This window comes from Lynx canadensis, chromosome C1, assembly GCF_007474595.2.
Source record: "Lynx canadensis isolate LIC74 chromosome C1, mLynCan4.pri.v2, whole genome shotgun sequence".
Taxonomy (NCBI): domain Eukaryota; kingdom Metazoa; phylum Chordata; class Mammalia; order Carnivora; family Felidae; genus Lynx; species Lynx canadensis.
In genome coordinates, this window is record NC_044310.1 from 100,167,433 (window position 1) to 100,189,138 (window position 21,706).

Consider the following 21,706-nt stretch of genomic DNA (forward strand, 5'->3'; position numbering starts at 1 on the left):
GATCTGCAAGTGGAAAATAAACATGTGAAAAAGATGCTCGTTATCGTTAGTCATTAGGGAAAGGCAAGTCAAAAAAGCACTATGAGATTCCACTTCATACCTACTATGATGGCTGTCATCAAAAAGACAGAAAATATGTGTAAGCAAAGGTAGGGAGAAATTGGAATCCTTATACATCGCCGCTGGGAACGTACACCGTGAAAAACAATTTGGTAGTTCCTCAAAAAGTTAACTACAGAAAACCCACTGTGATCCAGCAATTTAACTCCTGAGTATATACCCCAAAGTTTGAAAGTAAGGACTGAGATACTTGTATGCTAACATTCACACAACCGTTATTCACAGTAGCCAAAGTAGAAACACCCAAAGTGTCCAACAGATGAATGAACGAACACATTGTGGCACATGCACACAATGGAGCATCGTTTGGCTGTGACAGGAATGAAGAGCTGCCACACGCTGCCACACAGATGAGCCTGGAAGGCATTGTGATAAATGAAAAAGCCCAGTCACAAGAAGGACAAGTCCTGTATGATTGCACTTTACCAAATAGTCTAAAGCAGTCAAGTTCATAGTCAGAAAGTGGATTAGTGGTTGAGACTTGGGTGAAAGGAGAGGTGGGAATTATTACTCCACAGGTACAGAGTTTCTCTTTGGGATGATGAAAAAGTTTTGGAAATAGAGCTGTACAACATTGTGAATGTAATTAATGCTCCTGAATGGTACACTTAAAGCATGATTAAAGTGGCAACTTTCATGTTACATATATTTCGTCACAATTAAAAAATGGCAATAAAATATTTCATTCTTCCTTTTCTTCTCACAATAAATTTAAATTACTTCTTCAGAATATATTCACACATAGCAGTTATTAATTTTGAGAATGTTACAGAAAGAACAATTCACTGGTTATTTTAGTAAGGGGACTTCAAAATCCTAGGGAAACTATCCTAATATCCTTTTAGCAGCTGTGGTCTTCACTAAATTGTCCAATTTGTTCCTTTTAATGTTTTTGTATATTTTATATCAGCTTCAGAAAAGTGTATCAAATCCATTATTGTCTTTGAGCACTATACATCTGTCACATCTATAAATAGTCTGCAAAACAAACAGTGAATCGAACTGAAATTTAACAATCCAGCTTTGGCTGACTGTATTGTAATTAGAGTAATGGTGGTGTCTGCGACATGCACATAGTAATCACAGAGAATAATTACTGGTAATTACCTTCAGGAAAAGTACTTGGCAACAGATATAAAAGAACATAGTAAGGAACCTAGATTTAAAGGCACATTATTAGTATTTTTTTCTCTTTTCTCCTCTTTGTTTTCTCACTGGCTTTCCAAGCACAGCGCTTAGCCTATGCCATATAATGACTAAAGGGAAGAAAATATAGGAAATTGTTCATTACGGATTCAGTATGTTTTATACTACTAAATTAAAAATCATGGAAAAAACAAGTATGGGTATGAGTTAGAAGACTAACCCTGGCTTTCCTGCTTAATAATTTACTGTAATAATTTAGATGAGTTATTTAACTTCTCCATGCTTTTTGTTTCTTCATCTGTTCTCATTATCCTTTTCTAATAGGATGATCATGTAGGTCATATTTTTGAGGTACTGTGTTTGAAAATGCCTCATAATCCATGACATGATACAAATACCAGCTTTTATTCTAGAATTTCCTATAAGAAAACTTCAAAAAATACCTTCCGTTAGAAACCTGCCATTAACTTAATAACATGCTGAGGCAGATCGTACGAATCATTGATATTTAGTAGTGCTTTATGATGTGTTATCAATGTCTGCATCTCCAAAGGACCTGAGAGTGACATGGTTCATCAGATTTGACGCCTGGGAAGACATGATTCAGTGGTTTAAGCAAGGTCAGACTACTGGGTGATAAATTCTGAGGTTACCATGGATCTCAGGCTTCGGCTGTTTATTCATTTATTAAGCATATAATCTTCAACTAGAGCAACAGCCTAGAAGAGCTGGAGAGAACCTCTTTGTTGTCCTAGAGCCTTGGTAACTTAGAACTAAATCTGTAAACCCTGGCAGTAATTCACAGACCTAAACAACATCTCTCCTAAATCATGATACCAAAGACTTTTGCCTTTCTCTGCTAATTACCCTGTTATTTTACCTCCTTTAATTCCTGTATGTCTCCGTTATCTTGTTTTCTTTCCTGCTCATTTGTTAATCCTTTCTGTAGATGACACCATGCCTAGAAATATTTGTGGGTGGCTAGGACAAAATAGAAAATGCCCAATGTGTTACTTGAATGACTCTTGTGTAAGTGTCATGCCCCAACGTACCATTTGTGTTCTTTAATCACTCCCTGCAAACTCCCATGGCTCAAATCTGTTTCATATATTGATAACTCCCAAGTGTATATCCCCAGTCTCTCGGGATTTCCACATACCTGATTGTCTGTTTGTCACATCTATTTGGATATCCAGCTAGTGCCTCAAATTCCACATGCCCCAAATTCAAACTCCTTCTACTTTAAATCATTTCCTCCTTCAGTATTATCAATTTCAGTGAAGAGCACCATTGTTCACCCATTTGCCCAGCCAGAAATCTAGACATTATCCATGATTTCTCTTTTTTCACTTTTTTTTTCAGTAAACATCTGATAGGTTTCAAACTCAAAGAGTATAGTATCTTCAAGAAAGATTATTCAGTTTTAAGATGTTAATAAACATTTAAATTCAGTTGAAGGGTAGATGTTATAGATAAAACCAGCCAAGAGGGGGAGGATTCCTGAGAAGGAAGCAGAAGTAGTTAGGGTCCAGAGCTAGATGGAGTATGTAGAGAAGGGGTATTTCTTCCTCTTTAATAAGCAAAGCGAACAGATAAAATGATAGTTGGGGGTGCAACAAGTTGAAAGATACGTTTTTAGGGTTTCCTCTCTCCCCCATCAGTGGTCTATATTTTTCTGTGAATTAGGAAGCAGGGTTGTATGCTGAGAGTAGGCAGAAGGTAGAGCTGTAGGGGACTTTTGAAGAAGAGATTTCAAATACCTGCTTTAAGGACCGGGAAAGAACAGTAATCAAGAAGTCACACTAAAGTTGACAAGCAATGTTGGGCTTCTCATTCATGGTGAAAGTTGCGAATTTGGGGATAATAGTAGAGCAGACTGACAACTGGGCTGCTGTTTTACCTGGTTGGGTGCAACAAAACAATGGAGCAAGGATCCTGAATATTTGGACAAGAGGATTGGTGACCTGTTGCTTCTTTTCGTATCCAGCCTAGACTGCATAGGATCCAAACCAGTGGGGGAGTATTCGAGTACTTTACCTTCTATTTTATCTGTCCTTCAAATCCCAAAACTTGTATCAACCCAGCCATCTACCTTTCCCATTTGTAGACTCAGCTGAGCATTGCTGATAAAAATCATCTGTAGTTATGTTGAAGTTGCTATAAATTTATAATTTCCAATTCCACCTGGATCTTTTGTACCTCTGACAGTTCTTTGATCAGTTTACTTCTCTTGCTTACTCTTCCAAATCTTCTATACAAACCTCCTATCCATCCCCAACTCACTTTTGACCATTTCCTTATTTTCAGTTTCCTGAGCAATTTTATTTAGGTATATCTTGATTAAAAAGTTTTATGGTGTATTTATAGAGGTTTAAAAAAATTTTTTTTTGAATTCCAGTGTGATTCTCAGTATTTTTTAAATGGAGTTAAGTTTGTTGCATTACTGATAGGACTAATTTCAGGTATCTTTTTTGTTTTGTTTACTTGCTTTTTTAATAACAGCTTTATTAAGGTAGAGTCAGGGAGCCTGGGTGGCTCAGTAAGTTAAGCGTCCCGATTCGATTTCAGCTCAGGTCATGATCTCACAGTTTGTGAGATCGAGCCCTGCGTTGGGCTCTGCACTGAGAGTGCAGAGCCTGCTTGTGATTCTCTCTCTCCCTCTGTCTCTGCCCCTCCCCTGCTTGCATGCCCGCTCTAAATAAACAAACAGGTGTCATTGACATATAATAAACGGTACATGTTTAAAGTGTACAGTTTGGTAAGTTTTTAAATAAGTATATACCTATGGAATCATCACTGCAATCAAAATAATGAACCTATCTATCACCTCTAAAGGTTTCCTCATCCCCCTTTATGATTCTTCTTTCACTCCCCTTCTCACTTCTTCCTTAAGCAACTGCTGATCTGCTTTCTTTCATCATAGATACATTTGCATTTGTAGAGCTTTGTATAAATGGAATCCTTTGTATGCTTTATTTTTGTCTGGCTTCTTTCACAGAGCATGATTATTTTGAGATTTGCCCATGCTGTGTTTATCAGTAGTTCTGAGTAGAGTTCTACTTTCTAGAATACCGTGATTTGTTTCTCCGTTCACCTGTTGATCATTTGGGCTGTTTCCACTTTGGGGTTATCACAGACAAAGTGCTATGAGCATTGACATACAAGCCTTCACGTTGACGTACGTTGTCATTTTTGTTGAGTGAAGACCTGGGAGTGAATGTTTGTATCATATGGTAGGTGTGTATGCTTAACTTAGTAAAAATTGTCCAACTCTTTTCTGAAGTGGATATACCATATTCCATTCCCATGAGCAGCGTTCCTCCACACGTGCACCAGCACTTGACATGGTCAGCCTTTTCCTTTTAGCCACTGTAATAGGTGATTAACACTTCCCAAATCACCAGTGAGATGTCTTTTTCATGAGCTACTTCCCATCCATTTATCTTCTTTGGTGAATTATCTGATCAGACCCCTCTCCGGTTGCCCATTTTGTAAATGGATGTTTTCTCTCAGTCTTTGACTTGTCTTTTCATTCTTTAACAATGTTAAAGAAAAAAGATTCCAATTATGAAGTCCCATTTTATCAGTCTTTTTTAATGAATTATTCTTTTGTGTCATATCTAAGAAATCTTTGTCTAACTCAAGGCCACAAAATTTCCTCCTGTGTTTTCTTCTAAAAGTTGCAGAGCTTTAGGTTTTATATTTTGGTCTGTGATCTGCTTTCAGTTGATTTTTATATAGGTATCAAAGTTCTTTTTTTTTTTTTCTTTCATTCTTTTTTTTTTTCTCTTTTGCATGTGGGTGTCTGATTATTCCATACACCCATTTGTTGAAAAGACTGTCTTTTCTCCACTGCATTGGCTTTGGCTTTGCACCTTTGTCAGAAATCAGTTGTACATATAGGTATAAGTTTTTGGATTCTTTTCTGTTCTGATGGCCTATTTATGTATTATTATGCCAATGCCATGCTGTTTTGATTACTCTAGCTTTATTACAGGTATTGAAATCAAGTAGGATTAGCCCTCTGAGTTTTTTCTTTCTCCAAACTGTCTTGGTTATCTAAGTCCTTTACATTTCCATATTAATTTTAGCATCACTTTGTCAGTATTTATAGAAAACCCTGCTGGTATTTTGATTGGGAAATCGTTTGGGGGAAATTGACATCTTAACACTGTTTGACAGTCGACATCTTCCGGCCTGTGCACAGGTTGTATCAGTCTCAACATTTATTTAGGTATTCTTCACCACTTCTCTCAAATATTCTGTTGCTTTCTGTGCACAGGTCTTTCATGTGTTTCACCAGATTTACCTGTAGATGTTTCATATTGTTGATGCTGTTAAAAATGATATTTTAAATTCCAGTTTCTTATATTTTGTTGCTAAAATATGGAAATAAAATTAATTTAGTATGTTCATCTTGTGTCTGCAACTTGCTAACCTCAATTTTTAGTTCTAGTAGCTTTTTTGTAGATTCCATTGAATTTTCTTCATAGATGACCTTATTATCTCTACGTAAAGATAGCTTACATCTTTGTTTCCAATATGAATGCCATTTATTTAAATTTAATTCATTTCTTTTTTGGCCTTTGCACCTGCTAGAGCCCGTAGGGAAGTGTTGAAGAAAAGTGATGAAAGGGAGCGGCCTTGTTTGATTTCTAATCTTAGGGAGAAAGCATTCAGTCTTTAACGGTAGGGTTTGGTTTTTTTTGTAGATGCCCTTTGTGATATTGAGGGAGTTCCTTTTTCCTGGTTTGCTTAAAATTTTTTTTATCAGGAATGTATTTTAAATATTTTGTGTGTGCATCTATTTTCTTCTTTGGTTTATTGAATAGAGTGAATCACATTGATTTATCTTATTTTTTTAATGTTTGTTTATTTTTGAGATAGAGACAGAGCATGAGCGGGGGGTGGGTAGAGAGAGGGAGATTCTCTCCTGGGTCTGAGCTGTCAGCACAGAGCCAGATGCAGGGCTTGAACCCATGAACCGCGAGATCATGACCTGAGCCAAAGTCAGATGCTTAACTGACTGAGCCGCCCAGGCACCCCACATAATTGATTTTGAATGTTAAACCTTCTCTGCATTTCTAGAATAAATCATACGTATTTATTCTAGATGTTCATGATGTATTAGTCTTTCAATATTTTCTTATAATTGATTTGTTAAATGAGAGATATTCCTCTGTAGGTTTCTTTTTTGTCTTTGTCTGGTTTTAGTACTATTACGATGCTGGCCTCAGAGTGAGTTGTGAAGTATTCCCTCCTTCTCAGTTTTATTGTTGTTTCCTTGAATGTTTGATAGAATTTACCAACATAGCTATCCGAGTCTGGAGTTTTCTGGGGGGAAGGTTTTTAAGTACAATTTCAATTTCTTTGACAGATGGAAGGTTGTTCATATTATCTATTTCTTCTTGAGTGAGTTTTGGTAATTTTGGTCTATCAGAATTTGTCCATTTCATCTAGTTTTAAAAATTTATTGGCATAAAGTTGTTCATAATACTCCCTTATCCTTTTAAAATCTGTAGGTTCTGTTTCACTGATTTTTACCCCAACCTTTATTATTTGTCTTTTTTTTTAACCTACTTTTGTGTTTAATTTCCTTTTCCTTTTCTAGATTCTAAGGTAGAAGCTGAAGTCATTGATATGAAACCTTTTTTTTTTCCTAATAGGGTTTCATGCTGTTAATTTTCCCTTGTGTACTGCTTTAGTGGCATCCCACAAATGCTGATATGTTGTGTTTTCATTATCATGTGAGTTTACAGTTATTATCAAATTTGGAAAAATTTTGGCCATTATTTCTTCAAATAGTTTTTCTGTTGTGTCTCTCTTTCAGAGATTCTAATTATTTGTGTAGTGACCCACTTAGTTCACTGATACTTGTTTCTGTTTAAAAAATTTTTTTTTTGTTTCATGTTCAGTAATTTCTGTTGCAGTGCCTTCAAGTTCACTGATCTTTTTGTATGTATTATCTGATCCCTTCCACTGTATTTAATCCCTTCCACTGTATTTGTTTGTCTCTAACACAGTAGTTTTCATCTTTAGAAATTCATTTTGGATCTTTTTATATCTTCCTTGTCTCTCTACTTGCCTATTTGAATATAGGTAACACAGTTCTAATAACTTCTAATATTCTTCTCTGGTCACTGTACCATTTGTGTCAATTCTAGATGACGTTTTGACTGGTTCCTTATTCTCATTGTGAGTTGTTTCTTTCCTGCTTCTTTGCATACCTGGTAATCTTGGATTAGGTGTCAGACATTGTCAGTTTTACCTTGCTTGAGTGCCAGATAGTTTCCTTTTCCTAGAAATCGTCTTGAGTTTTGTTCAGGGATACAGTTAAGTTACTTGGAAACTATTGGACCTTTTCCTGTGTTGATTTTATGATTTATTAGGGGAATCTGGTGCCTTGCACTCAGTGCTAGGGCTAATTATCCCCTCCTGTGTTCTCTGGTCTAATTCCCCATGAAGTATGAATTTTTCTAGTCTGGTTCAGGGGAAGAGGCATTACCAGTAGGCTCTTTGTGAGCCCAAGACAGTCCTTTTGTGCTATTTTCTCCCAGTATCAGGTAGTTTCCTCACATATGTGTGCTACTCAGTACTCTGCTGGATACTCAAGGGAACCCTTTGCAGATATCTAGTTCCTCTTTCTGTGCAGGTCTCCTCTCTGGCACCTTGGTCTGGGAACCCTGGCTGCCTTGGACTTTCTGGACTGCGTTATTTTCTTCTCCCTGTGCTTCTGCCGGGAAACTTTCTTGAGGCAGTAATCTAGGGCAGTCATGGGACTCACCTTGTTTATTTTCCTTATCTCACAGATCACCGTCCTTTGTTGCCTGATGCTCAGTATCTTGAAAACCATCATTTCATGTACATGTCCATTGGTTTGGGCTGTTTTAGGTTACAGAATAAACTCAGTCACTGGTTACTCCATCTGGGTCCAAAACACAAGTCTTTCTAAGTCAGTTTCTGTTTATTTAGGGTTTTTTCTATTTATTATACATTCTTAAAATATCTTCCCTATGCTGCCTTAAGTCTTTAGTCTCATTGTCTTTTTCTTTACTGGTTTCAAAAACATATATATATTTTCATCTTTTCTAACAATTGCCCTTGAATTTTAACTTACACCCTGATTATTTGTATTTTTCTAATGACATTTAGAATTAATCATTACTGTATCTTCCCTCTGAACAAGATGTGAAGCACATTTCTATTGTTCCATTGCCTAACCTCATCATGAACTTGTTGTTCAAGGTATTAGTTTCTTTGTTCCCTATTGCCCCTTGTATGTCTCATTCTGTTCTTCTAGGTCTTAAAAAAATTTTTTTTTAATGTTTATTTATTTTTGAGAGAGAGAAGGCACACAAGCTGGAGAGACTCAGAGAGAGAGGGGGAGACGCAGAGAGAGAGAGGGAGACACAGACTCTGAAGCAGGCTCTAGGCTCCCAAGCTGTTAGCACAGAGCTTGACACAGGGCTCAAACTCACGAACTGTGAGATCGTGACCTGAGCCAAAGTTGGACACCTAACTGGCTGAGCCACCCAGGTGCCCCTCTGTTCTTCTAGTTTTCAAAAATTGCAGTTATTCCCAGAAGTATTCTGGTAGTTTTTAAAAAGTTGGTCACCATACGCTTTACCTCCCTTCACCCAGGTGACCTTGCTTCCTAAGTCAAAGTGAAAGTAAAGATCCTTATGTAGGAGATCTCTACCTCTCAGCTCATTTAGTCACTGGGCTTTTCTCTGTTTTTCTAGCCTCAGACAATCCTGGGTAGGATTTTCCTTTGACCTGTGTTTTGTATTATGTCTTCTTTCAACTCTTGAACTCTTTTCTTTCTTGGTGTTCCCATTTTAATTTTACCATGTGTTACACTCCTGGTTCCTTTCTCAGTTGCCGGGAAGCCCTTGTCTCTATTTCCTTGATTCTTCATTATCATAGCCCCTTCTAGCAGACACTCCACCTCTCTTCTTCCTATCATGACGTAGCCTTTTGAAGAAATGTTTATATTCGTTGGTTTTTCTTGTTGGCCTTCTGTTCACTTCTTAATACGTTGCATTCTGGGCTCTGCTTTCTATCACTCCACTAAAAGTAATTTCTTATGTGGGCCAGTAGACTGGTCCAGAAAGGACAGTGTGTGAGTTGGCTATTTCTGTATAACAAACCACTCTAAATTTAGTGGCTTACAACTTTCTTATTTCTTCAAAATCTACAGGTTGGCTGAGAGGCCAGTCTTGTCTGGACTTACTCATGTGTCTCAGCGAGCAGTCAGGTTGGCTGAAGACTGGCTGATCTAGCACGGCCCCGCCTGGGGAGACACAGCCCCGCTCCCTAGGGTTTCTCACCATCTATCAGGGGCTATACCATGCATCTTTCCCTGACAGTAGCAAGGTCCCATAAAAAGAAGTGGAGCATGTAAGGCCTGCTGAGGGTTGGACTTGAAACCAGCATGATGTTACTTTTTACCACATTCACACAAGGCCAGTGTGCTTTAAAGGGATGGGAATTTGTTTCATATTCTTCTTCACCTAGCTTCTTAAATGTTGATATTTCCAGGCATTCTTCTTATCCTTTCCATTTGTGCCTCACAGACCTCCTCTCTTTTTACAGGATGAACTGTGTCCTATATATCAGTGAAATCTGAATCAGCAATAAGCAAACTGCGTCAGGCTACCCTCTGGCCTGCATTTGTTTGGCCTACAAATTAAAAATAGGTTTCTTTTTTCGATGTTTTTTAAGGGTTTAAACAGTCATCATCACCGTCAACAACAACAACGAAACAGAGGAGCACGCAGCAGAGGCTGTATATTATCTGGCCCTTTACGGAAAAAATTGTCCCTCCACCCCTCTCCTGATAGAAGTCAGTATTTCATTACTGATTTTTCTTGGGCTTTAAACTTAAAACCTCCCATGTACAGGATATTTGTTTCCTGATTGTTTGGGGGTATCTTAAACTCACTAGGTACAAAATTGAGCTTATTATCTCTACTTTAAAACTTATTCCTCATTGTGATTCCTTATTTCACCCACACTTTACATAGCCTGGCCTGTGCCAGAAACTTGACAGTGTGGCCAGATTCCTGTCCTATTGTTTTTACCTTCTTAGTAACTCTAAAATCGGTTCCTTGATTTCTTCTTCCCTTTAGTTAATTTGGGCCTTCTGTTCTCTCCCTTATTTCTGCCTTGTGTGATCTAGTCATCTTCTCTGACTTGTAAATTTTATTTGATGTATTGGGACTGAAAAGTGGCTGTTAACTTGTAGAGTACCATTTTGCTTCGGCTCTGTGCGGGAGGCTAAAGCCAGAATGTAGGGGAATAAGGAGCAAGCAGCAGCCTTAAGTTCAAACTCTTTTAAGAGAGGAGAGGACTAGGAATTTACCCAAGGGATACAGGAGTACTGATGCATAGGGGCACTTGTACCCCAATGTTTATAGCAGCACTCTCAACAATAGCCAAATTATGGAAAGAGCCTAAATGTCCATCAACTGATGAATGGATAAAGAAATTGTGGTTTATATACACAATGGAGTACTACGTGGCAATGAGAAAGAATGAAATATGGCCCTTTGTAGCAACATGGATGGAAGTGGAGAGTGTGATGCTAAGTGAAATAAGCCATACAGAGAAAGACAGATACCATATGGTTTCACTCTTATGTGGATCCTGAGAAACTTAACAGAAACCCATGGGGGAAGGGAAGGAAAAAGAGAGGTTAGAGTGGAAGAGAGCCAAAGCATAAGAGACTCTTAAAAACTGAGAACAAACTGAGGGTTGATGGGGGGGTGGGAGGGAGGGGAGGGTGGGTGATGGGTATTGAGGAGGGCACCTTTTGGGATGAGCACTGGGTGTTGTATGGAAACCAATTTGACAATAAACTTCATATATTGGAAAAAAAAGAATAAAATTAATTAATTAATTAATTAATTAAAAATTTTAAAAAAAGAGAGAGGAGAGGAATGGAGTTTGGGCATTTGGGTATTTTTACAAAATACATTCTTACTACAGTCCCCTGAGTAGTTTGAAATATTGTATCTGGACAGTGAGCTGTGAGAAAATTAAAAAGCTCTCAGTGCAAAGATGTGTTTACAGAAGGTTAAAATCTCCAAAAAGAAAATCTTAATACAAAGGGTTTTTTTTTGCATATTTCTGATAATTCATAGGAATGAGGTGTTTTAAGTTTTTTAAACTTATATTTTCAGTGGATTTTCCATGTAAGATATTGAATATACTACAATTATAGACATCATCATGTTGGGGGAAATTAGGAAGGTGTTTAAAACTGTATACCTGCAAATTTTAGTAAAACTTGCAAGAATGAGTGCTTCAAGTAGTTAATGCATTCATTCTGTAAACCTTTTTTTGTTGAATTTGTAAGTATTAGGTGTTACGCTAGGTATTACTGTTTCTCCCATAATTATTTGTTTCCTTAAACTGAAAACAAGTGAGAGACTGAAGATGGAATCATTTTTTTTAATGAAAAAATACCTTAAAATAAAAAAGAAAAAATACCTTAAAGACAAGTTATTATAATTGTGAAAATCTTTTAATACTTGAAAATGGAAAGTCAGCCATTTGTTTAATAATTACTCATTGAGTACTCCGTAAGTAAGAATCGTGTGAGGTGCTATAGGATATATAAAGAAACTTAAGCCAACGAGTGTCTATTGTCAAGTTGCTCACAGTTTAGCAGAGAGTCTAATTTCCTTTAAGGCATTTCAGATTCATTAGCTATTTTTTTTTCATTTTTCTTTTTTTTAACTTTTTTTTCTCATCTGTTTTCAAATAGGTGTGTTAAAATCTTATATATTTGCCAACTTCTCAGTGCAAATTGATCAGTTTGGGCTTTATATATTAATTTCTTTCTCTTAGTATACTTTTTTAAAAAATTTTTTTAGTGTTTATTTTTGAGAGAGAGAGAGAGAGAGAGCACGAGCAGGGGAGGAGCAGAGAGAGAGGGAAAATAGAACCCCAGGCAGGCTCCAGGCTCCTAGCTGTCAGCACAGAGCCGGACACGGGGCTCAAACTCCTGAACTGTGGATAATGACCTGAGCTGAAGTTGGAGGCTTAACCACCTGAGCTACCCAGGTGCCCCTCTCTTAGTATACTTTTAAAATATACTTATTTTATAATTGCTTTCAGAAGATAGCTGCATTATTTGCTTTTTCGTGGTATGGTAAATTCTATTAACATAGTTGAATTCTTTCATAACTCATTTTCCTTATGTGCATTGGAGTTTTTTTATTTGTTTGTTTTTGAGGAGGCGGGGGCACAAGTGAGCAAGGGGCAGAGAGAGGGGGAGAATCCCAGGAGGGGCAGGGAGAGAGAGAAAGAGAAGCAGGGCTCACCCAATGCAGGACTCGAATTCATGAACCATGAGATCATGACCTAAGCTGAAGTCAGATGCTTAACGACTGAGCCCCCAGGCACACTGCGTTGGAGTTTCATTTGCAAGCTCAATTTGAGTGAGAGCTTCATGAAGTGTATGTTTTTCTTTCCACTTTCATTACTTCTCCATTCCTGGAAGTTTTATTAATGCCTCCACTGGCTCATCGGTCTAGAACTTACTCTTTTTCATGCTGGAATCTCAGCTCTCCCAAGGGTATTATACATCTACTTTCCCCAGTATATAGCAATTTATCCCAGTCTCAATCATACAGCTGTTTCCGCTTCCTTCTGCTAGTCTAGGAGTCCCCACCATGAGTGAGTGCTTTGAACCCCATTATGTTGGAGGAGGGAAACTTCTAGATGTCTTTATTTACTTCACTTTCAAGAAATAGAAACTTCTGCTTTTAACACAATGAGTTTCTTTGTATTTCTTATGTATTACAGTTTGTATTTTGTTTTCAAGTGTGGAAATGCCTTTTAATATTATTTCATCCTTTGTTGTTGCTGTGTGTTTCAGGGAAGGGGCAGGATTTTGCATGAAGTTAAAAGATTATCTTGACAATAGTCATTATAAAACTATGACAAGTTTTAAAAAATTATTCCATAAACCACCTAAAATCATCTTGAATTACGTGGTTGCAAGCTTACAAGTTGCACACAGTCTAGAAATACTGGAGTAAACTAAGATTCTCTAAGTTCCCACCTGCTTTGATTTTTATTCATGATAGGACAACAGTGGGAGCAGATTAGGAGACAGGGGAATGAGAAATCCAACATATACAGCATTAACAAATTATCCAGAAAGAATTCAACTTGAGAAAGCTTTGTTAGGACTTCTGCCCCATGGTGGAAGATTGAACTATAACTTCTCCACTGTGGCCAGCCGTCCTCATTGAGACCACAATGAAATGAAAGTATAGTAAAATGTAGAAAACAATAAACCCAAGATGGTAGAGAAATTTGGTGATAAACGGGAGATCATAATGGACAAGATATTTCAACAAATTAGCATAACGCATTCTGGCTGGGACTGTGTGAGTAGAAGCGAGAAAGGCACACCTAGAATATACTACAAGAACACTACAAAAACCGTAACTGATCTAGTTCCAGAGAGGTTCAGAGTTCATAAACTGTAAGTACATGTCATTGAATAATGAGTAAAAAGTAGAGCTAAAATCTAGGTATAAGATTGTTAAAGGGAACATGGGCTCCACTTAAAATTCTTATGCACCAGCTCATTCTGACATTTACTAGTAGGCATAACTACATAGCACTTATTTTATTTTTAATTTTTTAATGCTTATTTATTTTCGAGAGAGAAAGAGAGAGAACAGGAGTGGGGGAGGGGCAGAGAGGAGACACAGAATCTGAAGCAGGCTCCAGGCTCTGAGCTGTCAGCACAGAGCCCGACACAGGGCTCAAACTCACAGACCATGAGATCATGACCTGAGCCGAAATTGGACGCCCAACTGACTGAGCCACCCAGATGCCTTGAGCACTTATTTTTTAAAAATTTAATGATTTCATTGAGAAGAAAGGTGAAAATTTTCCATATGGATGTTAAAAACCCAGAATAAAGCCTCCCTTTATTCTGAAATTCGAGCAGATCCAGTTTCACAGCGAGTACCATTTTCCTGACTCTAAAGCAAAGCCTCGCACATAGCCCACCTTTCCTCAACTTAGCCTACACAGAAAGCATCCAGTCAGAATTCCCACTCAAGAGAGAGACCTTGTGACCAATAAGTCTGTTCAGTGAGAGAGTACCTACTGTTTGGTAGAGAAAAGCCCACACTAGCTACTGAGAACTTCATTCTTAAGTACAGATAAATAAATTATGGTTGATTGGTGCAGTGGGATATCAAACAGCAGTGTATACATGTAGCCACATGGTTGAGTCTTAAGCATTGAGATCTGGAAGACTGATGCAAGAGAATATATGATACCTTTGTTAAACATACCAGTAGACAAAACTAAATAGTAACAGATGAGAGAGGGTAGTAGATGATAGCCATGTAAAATAAGTGACTACCCCAAAAGTCAAGATAGTGGTTCACCTTTCAGGATGTGGGAATTGTAATTGAGAAAGGATATGTGAAAGGCTTTTGGAGTACTGACATTCTTCTGAGTAGAAATTATACAGATGTTCTCTATAATGAGCATAACATTTATGTTTTATATACTTTTCTGTGCACATGTTAAATTTCGCAGAAAAAAAATCATTAAAGTCAAACAGGGATCCTAGAGGAAACTGAAGTAATTCTATAAATAAACATATCTGTTTATTTTGGAGAACTCTAAGAAGATGATATGTTCATAAAATAAGAACAGGGTACATTGAAAAAGAAAGAATTAGAGGACAGAAAGGAGGTAAAAGGTATAATTGCTTACATTAAAAACCTCAGTGAAAGGACTAAAAGAAAAAATTGATTTTTTTTTTAAAAATCCCAGAATATAGAAACAAAGAGACTAATTTGAGAGAGAAGGGTAATATAAAATCAATCCAAGGGGTCCAATTTCCAACTAATGAGAGTTTCAGAAGAGAGAAACAAGCAAAACTGAAGAAAATAAACAATAGAAGAGAATTTTCTCAGAGCTGAAAGATACTAATCTTTAGCACAATGAATGTAGGAAAAAAATTAACCAGTATCAAAATGAAGATGTAAAGCTTGGAAAAATGAGTTGAGTGTGCGGAAGGGGGCATTGAGAGAGAACACCTTGAGCCTATAAAACAGCATCGCCAATGTTTCTCACTCATGATACTTGTGTTACAGGACACTGGAACAGTACCTTTGAGAACCTCTGAGGGAAAATGATTTCCAACCTTGAATTTGATATCTTTATAAAATAAAATTAAGAAGCTCATAATAAAGCTACAATCCACATAGTCTTTCTTGGGAAATCATAGAAGAATATGATTCAGTACAACAGGCGTGAACTAAGACATAGTATTGAGGAAATAATGGGTTTAGCTTAGGAAAGCAGGAAAAGAGAAGTCTGAAGGTGATAGCTTAGGAGGAAGGTCTCTAGGGTTATGAAATGCAGGAGTGACTCAGTGTAAGTGACATGACTGAGGGGATGGGAAAGAATAAAAATGGTGAGATAAAAAGAGGAGATGAAAGGAAGGCAACTAGAAAATCTGGGGGATGAAACCTAAAAGCTATATGAGAAAGTCATGGTTAAAATAAGAGGGCAACTACAGTAAGGCATGTTTTTAAGCAGTTGATTGAAGTCTAAGACAAGACTGGGCAGCTGGTAAGATAGTAATGGTATCATTTGCTGAGTGAGTCCAGATGTTTTGACATAGCCACAAAATTGAGGTAGCAGTGTTGATGGGGATATTTTGTCATACTTGTTTGAATATAGCTGCTTTAAAATAGTTGCTTGCCAAATATAAAATGACTCTATTCTTGTTCATTAGCAAATCATGTACCTAAAAGGCATCCCTAAATCTTTCTCTGTCCTATATGTTCATTAAATATGAGGGACATTCCCTGTCTACTTAGTTTCATATTGTTTTAATATTTTATATGTTATCTTTAATGATTTCCAGTAACCATAAAATATTTAAATCTTTTAGAATTAATTTAGCATCTAAGTATAATTTATCCTCTCAGCCCATCATCATATATTACCATCATTATAAAATTCTTAAATGTAAGCGTGATGAGTATTGAAAACTATTAGAAATTCAATCGTGATTTTCTTGTGCAGTCCGAAGCTTAGAGTAAGGGATCGTTGTACCTGTCTTCTGTTCCCTTAAGTGTCTTCTCTGATACCCAAACACTTAATGCTGGAGACTGAGGAAGCCTATGTAAGGCAGAGGGGTCCTTCTTCTAGACATTTAGATGGAAAACAAAGGAAATCATTAAGCTACCAAATCATTCTTGAGAGTATATGGCCGTTTTATGTGAACTTGACAAATCATTTAGTGATTGAGGTCAGAAAAATGGTTATCTTTGGAAGTTGGGTATTGATTGTGAGGGCCACATGAGGCAGATTTTTGGAATGCTGGAAATGCATTGTATTTTCATCTTGGTGGATTTGTGGGTGTATACATACGTGAAATTCATCATGTGCACTAATGACTAGTGGGAAAAAAGTGAGAAAAGAGCATTTGAGATGCAGGCTACTGAAGGTACAAGCAAATTACTACAGTATTAGCAGACATGTTCTTGAAAGTGACTGGTGGCCTTCCCCCCATTTATTACTTTCTGTAACAAAAGATGATTTAATTACACAAGTTACATGTAGTCCAGTAATACATAAGTATGCAAAGTAAAAACTGAAGGACTACTTTCTGAGATGTAATTACTCTGCACAGTTGTCTTCTCATACCTTTTCTATGTGTACAGTAATATTCTTTGAAAATACAAATTTTAGCAGTATCAAACTATATTATTCTGAAACTTGTCCTTCCCTTACTTAACAGCATATAATAGATATCCTTCAATATCTGGTACAGATTGCAGATTCATCTGATTCTGTTTAATGATTGCATGTTCTGTTACATATGTTTGTACTGTAATTTATGTAGCTACTTCTCTAGACTTTTGAAGTTATGTTTAATGAATATAGTGCTCTGATGAAGTGTTTGTTTTGTTTTGTTTTTATATCTATACTTGTGTGTTTGTGCAAGTATTTGTTACAGGATAATTCCAGAAGTAGAAAGCCTACTTAAATTTCGAAAGCTGCTATAAAACTTCCCTCCATTCCCAGCAACTTTGAACCATAACTTTATCCACATTGGGCGTTAACAATTTTTAACATGTTTGCCAGGGTGCCTGGGTGGTTCGGTTGGTAAAGTGTCCGACTCTTGATCTCGGCTCAGGTCATGATCTCACTGTTTGTGAGATCGAGCCCTGCTGTCAGCCCAGAACCTGCTTGGAATTCTCTCTCTCCCTCTCTCTCTGCCTCTTCGCCGCTCTCACTTGCTCTCAAAATAAATAAACTTAAAAAAAAAAATACTTTGAAAAATGTTTGCCAATTAAATCAACAAAATGAAACCTCATTGTTTTAATTTGCTTTTCTCTGGTCACTGATGGAGTTGAACTTCCTTTTTTCCTTCCTTCCTTTTTTAATTATCAATTTGTGTTACTTTTTTTAAATTACTTGTGTGTGCTCGGTAGCAATTGTCCTTATTTAGTTATCAGGCTTCTTTGTACAGGGCCTTAACCCTTACTTCTGTTCTATGTGTTGCATATATCTGTTCCTATTCTATTTCTTGCCTTACAGATTCATTTATGGTAGCTTGTACCATATATTGCTATAAATCTTTTTCTTTGTGGCTCCTTTGTTTTGCCAAAGAAGATCATTCGCTAAAGAAGGGCAGACATTTTATTATATTTTTTTCTGGTGTACTTACAGTTTTCTGTTTTACTGTTAAGTCATTAATCCACCACAAATTTATATTTATGAGCTACAGATAAAAACATTAATATGCATTTTCCCCCAAGCAGAAAACCAGTTGTTCCACAAACCACCCAGGGGTCTGTCCTTTCCCCGCGAAAGTAGAAAACCAGCGCTGGTACTCCATGAATGATTGACAGCTCGCAAAAGTGTGCTGTTTTTCTTTTCATGCAGGGAGGATATGTGTTTTTATTTTTTTTTTTAATTTTTTTTTTCAACGTTTATTTATTTTTGGGACAGAGAGAGACAGAGCATGAACGGGGGAGGGGCAGAGAGAGAGGGAGACACAGAATCGGAAACAGGCTCCAGGCTCTGAGCCATCAGCCCAGAGCCTGACGCGGGGCTCAAACTCACGGACCGCGAGATCGTGACCTGGCTGAAGTCGGACGCTTAACCGACTGCGCCACCCAGGCGCCCCAGGATATGTGTTTTTAAACAAAGCTTAAGAATGTAGGGCAGGGCTTGTCAAAAGTCAGGGATAAAAGAGTACGGTTGCCTTGGGAGTTATGATGTTGCCTTGGATAGGATTAAAAGTGTAGATGGGGCAGAATAAGAATATACATACGGCAAACATATAAATTATGCAGGGCATTATTACCAAGGAATTCTTGGACTTATTTTAATCTGCTGTCTATAGAATAGAAATCACCATTAACCACCCTATGGAAAAAATGGGCTCTTTTTGGTTAACATCAGATTTAGGTATATCTCATATTTAATCTTCTAGCTTGTATAGTTTAAGTCCTTATCATATGAAAGATAATTGTTTTCAGTTCTGGAAAAGCTTGGTTGTGTGACAATGTATAAACTACATGGCTGAAGAAAAAGACTCCTAAATATGTGAAATACCTCATCCAGCAGGACGAGACTTCTGGAAAATTGGGTACCCACGTAGAGGAGAGTGATGAGAGTATACTTTTGCTCAACTAAATTTGAAGTAGGCTGGAAGTAAGCCTGTCAGTATAATTTTAAATGACTGACCAGTAATAGTCATTATAATTGAGAAAGATTATTGAATTGCCTTCTGTCTTCTCTTTCCTCCACCTTCACCCTTCTCTTTTCCTTTCGTTACAGATCATACGTCAGTTGGCGGGCTGGGAGACAGTTTTTATGAATACTTACTGAAAGCATGGTTGATGTCAGATAAAACAGACCATGAGGCAAGGAAAATGTATGATGATGCTATTGAGGTAATTCTTGTCACAACAGTTACCTGCTTAACATTCTGAATATATGCTATGTTTCATAGTGACCAGTGAACACCTTACATGCGTTTTATTATATGCCCTCCCTATAGAGTTTTAGAATTTTAATATAAAAATCTTACATTGTTTTCATTTTTGGGGGCATTTTATTACTTTTTTCTTCTTCTAAATATAATTTTATTGTTGGGGCGCCTGGGTGGCTCAGTCGGTTGAGCATCCGACTTCGGTTCAGGTCATGATCTCACAGTCTGTGGGTTCGAGCCCCGCTTTGGGCTCTGTGCTGTCAGTTCAGAGCCTGGAGCTTGCTTCAGACTCTGTGTAACCCCCCCTCTGCCCCCTCCCCTGCTCAAGCTCTGTCTCTGTCTCTCAAAAATTAATGAATAAACATTAAACATTAATGAATAAACATTAAACAAATTTTTAAATATAATTTATTGTCAAGTTAACATACAGTGTATACAGTGTGCTCTTGGTTTTGGGAGTAGATTCCCATGATTCATTAAAGAAATTGTTCAAGAATTTAGTGTAACATATTTATGTATGGAAACTTAATTACATTTAGTTATTATCTACACAGACTGAAAAAACTTCTGACGTCACATATACATTTCCATAAACATTTCTTCTTTCAAATGACATTGAACCTACACATGGAAAGCCTTATGGATAAATACTAAGGGCAAAACACTTATCTAGTACTTTCCACATGCCAAGTGCTGTTGTAACCCCTTTTATGTATATGAAAGCAAATAATCTTTACTATCATTTTACACATGAGGACCTTACAGCACAAAGAGGTTGAATAATTGCTGACAGTCACATATCTAGTATGTGATGGAGCCTGGAACTGAACAGTCTGGCTCCAGGGCCTGTGCTTTTAACCACTTGACTGTTTCATATTTATGTAACCTTTTACCACAGTGTTGTGACAGCTTAAAATTGGAACAGGTTTCAGTCTTGGAAGCACTTGTATGCGATATTACCAAGTAAAAACTGTGAGATAGAGAAGTGTGTTAACCACTTAAGTTATTTGCTTTCTGATCCACTATAACCCCATAGCCCTTTAGTGATTTTAATCAGTTTTTAAAGTTACATGTAAACATTTCTTTTAATTTGTTACTCATTTATTTTTAATGAAGTATTGTCGACACATTATGTGTCATTAATTTTCAGGTATAAAACAGTGATTTGACAAGTCGGTACATAGTGCTATGCTCACCATTGACTTTTATCCCTTTTATGCTCACCATTGACTTTTATTGCTCCTTTTATCCCTGTGACTTACTCATTCCATGACTGGAAGCCTATATCTGACTCTTCTTCACCCATTTTCCCATCCTTCTCTCCCCTTATTCCTGATATTCTTGAGTTTTGTTTTTTCTCCTTTTTTTTTTTTTTTTTTTTTTTTTTTTTTGGATCAAAGCTGTTTGTGATTTTCAAAGAGACACATTTAGGCTTTGTTGATTGTGTATATATTTCATATATATTAACACTATTCAGAGTTACAGTTGTTTTGTTTTTAAAGTAAAGCAAAAATCTTATCCTTTTTATATCCTTACTTTTTAGGGAACTAATTTCCTGTAGTTGTTTAACTCAGAGGAGTTAAACTAATACTTGGCATATAGTGTTCTTTCCATTGTGGGCAGTCAATAACTGTTTCTTGAGGAGGCACTTATTGGTGCCTTACATGTAGAAAACGTGCTAGATGCCACGAGGCTCACAAAGATAAAAAACATTGTCCTTGCACTGGAAAAACTAACCTTTTCTTTTGTGCCTCAGTGTACTGTGGTTAAAAGAACAACAAAAACGTGTAAATCAAGCATTTATTGACTGTAAGCTACACTTAACAGGCCTTGTGAAGTATAACATGACGAATAAGGCATACTCCGTATAGTTCTGAAACAAACCTCACCATTATAAAGAATACACAATAGATTTTTCCAAAGCTGTTATTGAACTTGTCAGAGAACAATCTACAAACATGCGGGTTCTTTTATTCCTCTTTATTGTCAGAAAAGAATATTTTCTAATCAGATGTAATACTTTTTACCTTTTCACCAAAGAGAACTGAGTTTATGAAGTTATACTTTTCCCTAGAAGTATCACTAAAGGTAGAAAATTAATTTATAGCCCCATTTAGCAAAGTCTGAGAACATAGTCCAAAGGAACAAAGCTCTTAGAAGTCTCATTTTTTTAATGTTTGTTTATTTTTGAGAGAGAGACCAGACAGGGAACGAGCAGGGGAGGGGCAGAGAGAGACACACACACACAAAATCCGGAGCAGATTCCAGGCTCTGAGCTGTGAGCACAAAGCCCAACGCGGGGCTTGAACCCACGAATCATGAGATCATGACCTGAGCTCAAGTCAGGCACCCAACCGACTGAACTACCTAGGTGCCCCCAAAATCCCATTTTTAAAGTTAAATGTGATTGTTGGACTCTATTTTATGTTACATTCA

General features: G+C 37.1%; 1 protein-coding gene across 3 annotated transcripts in view; it reads left to right on the plus strand.

Moving 5' to 3' along the window:
* MAN1A2 (mannosidase alpha class 1A member 2) overlaps window positions 1-21,706 on the plus strand; it is a 180,151-nt gene that overhangs the window by 117,345 nt on the left and 41,100 nt on the right. For all 3 annotated transcript variants that reach the window (XM_030324560.1, XM_030324561.1, XM_036064197.1), the window contains one exon: window positions 19,117-19,232. In XM_030324560.1, coding sequence (XP_030180420.1) covers window positions 19,117-19,232 — 116 coding nt within the window. The remainder of the gene's footprint in view (window positions 1-19,116; window positions 19,233-21,706) is intronic.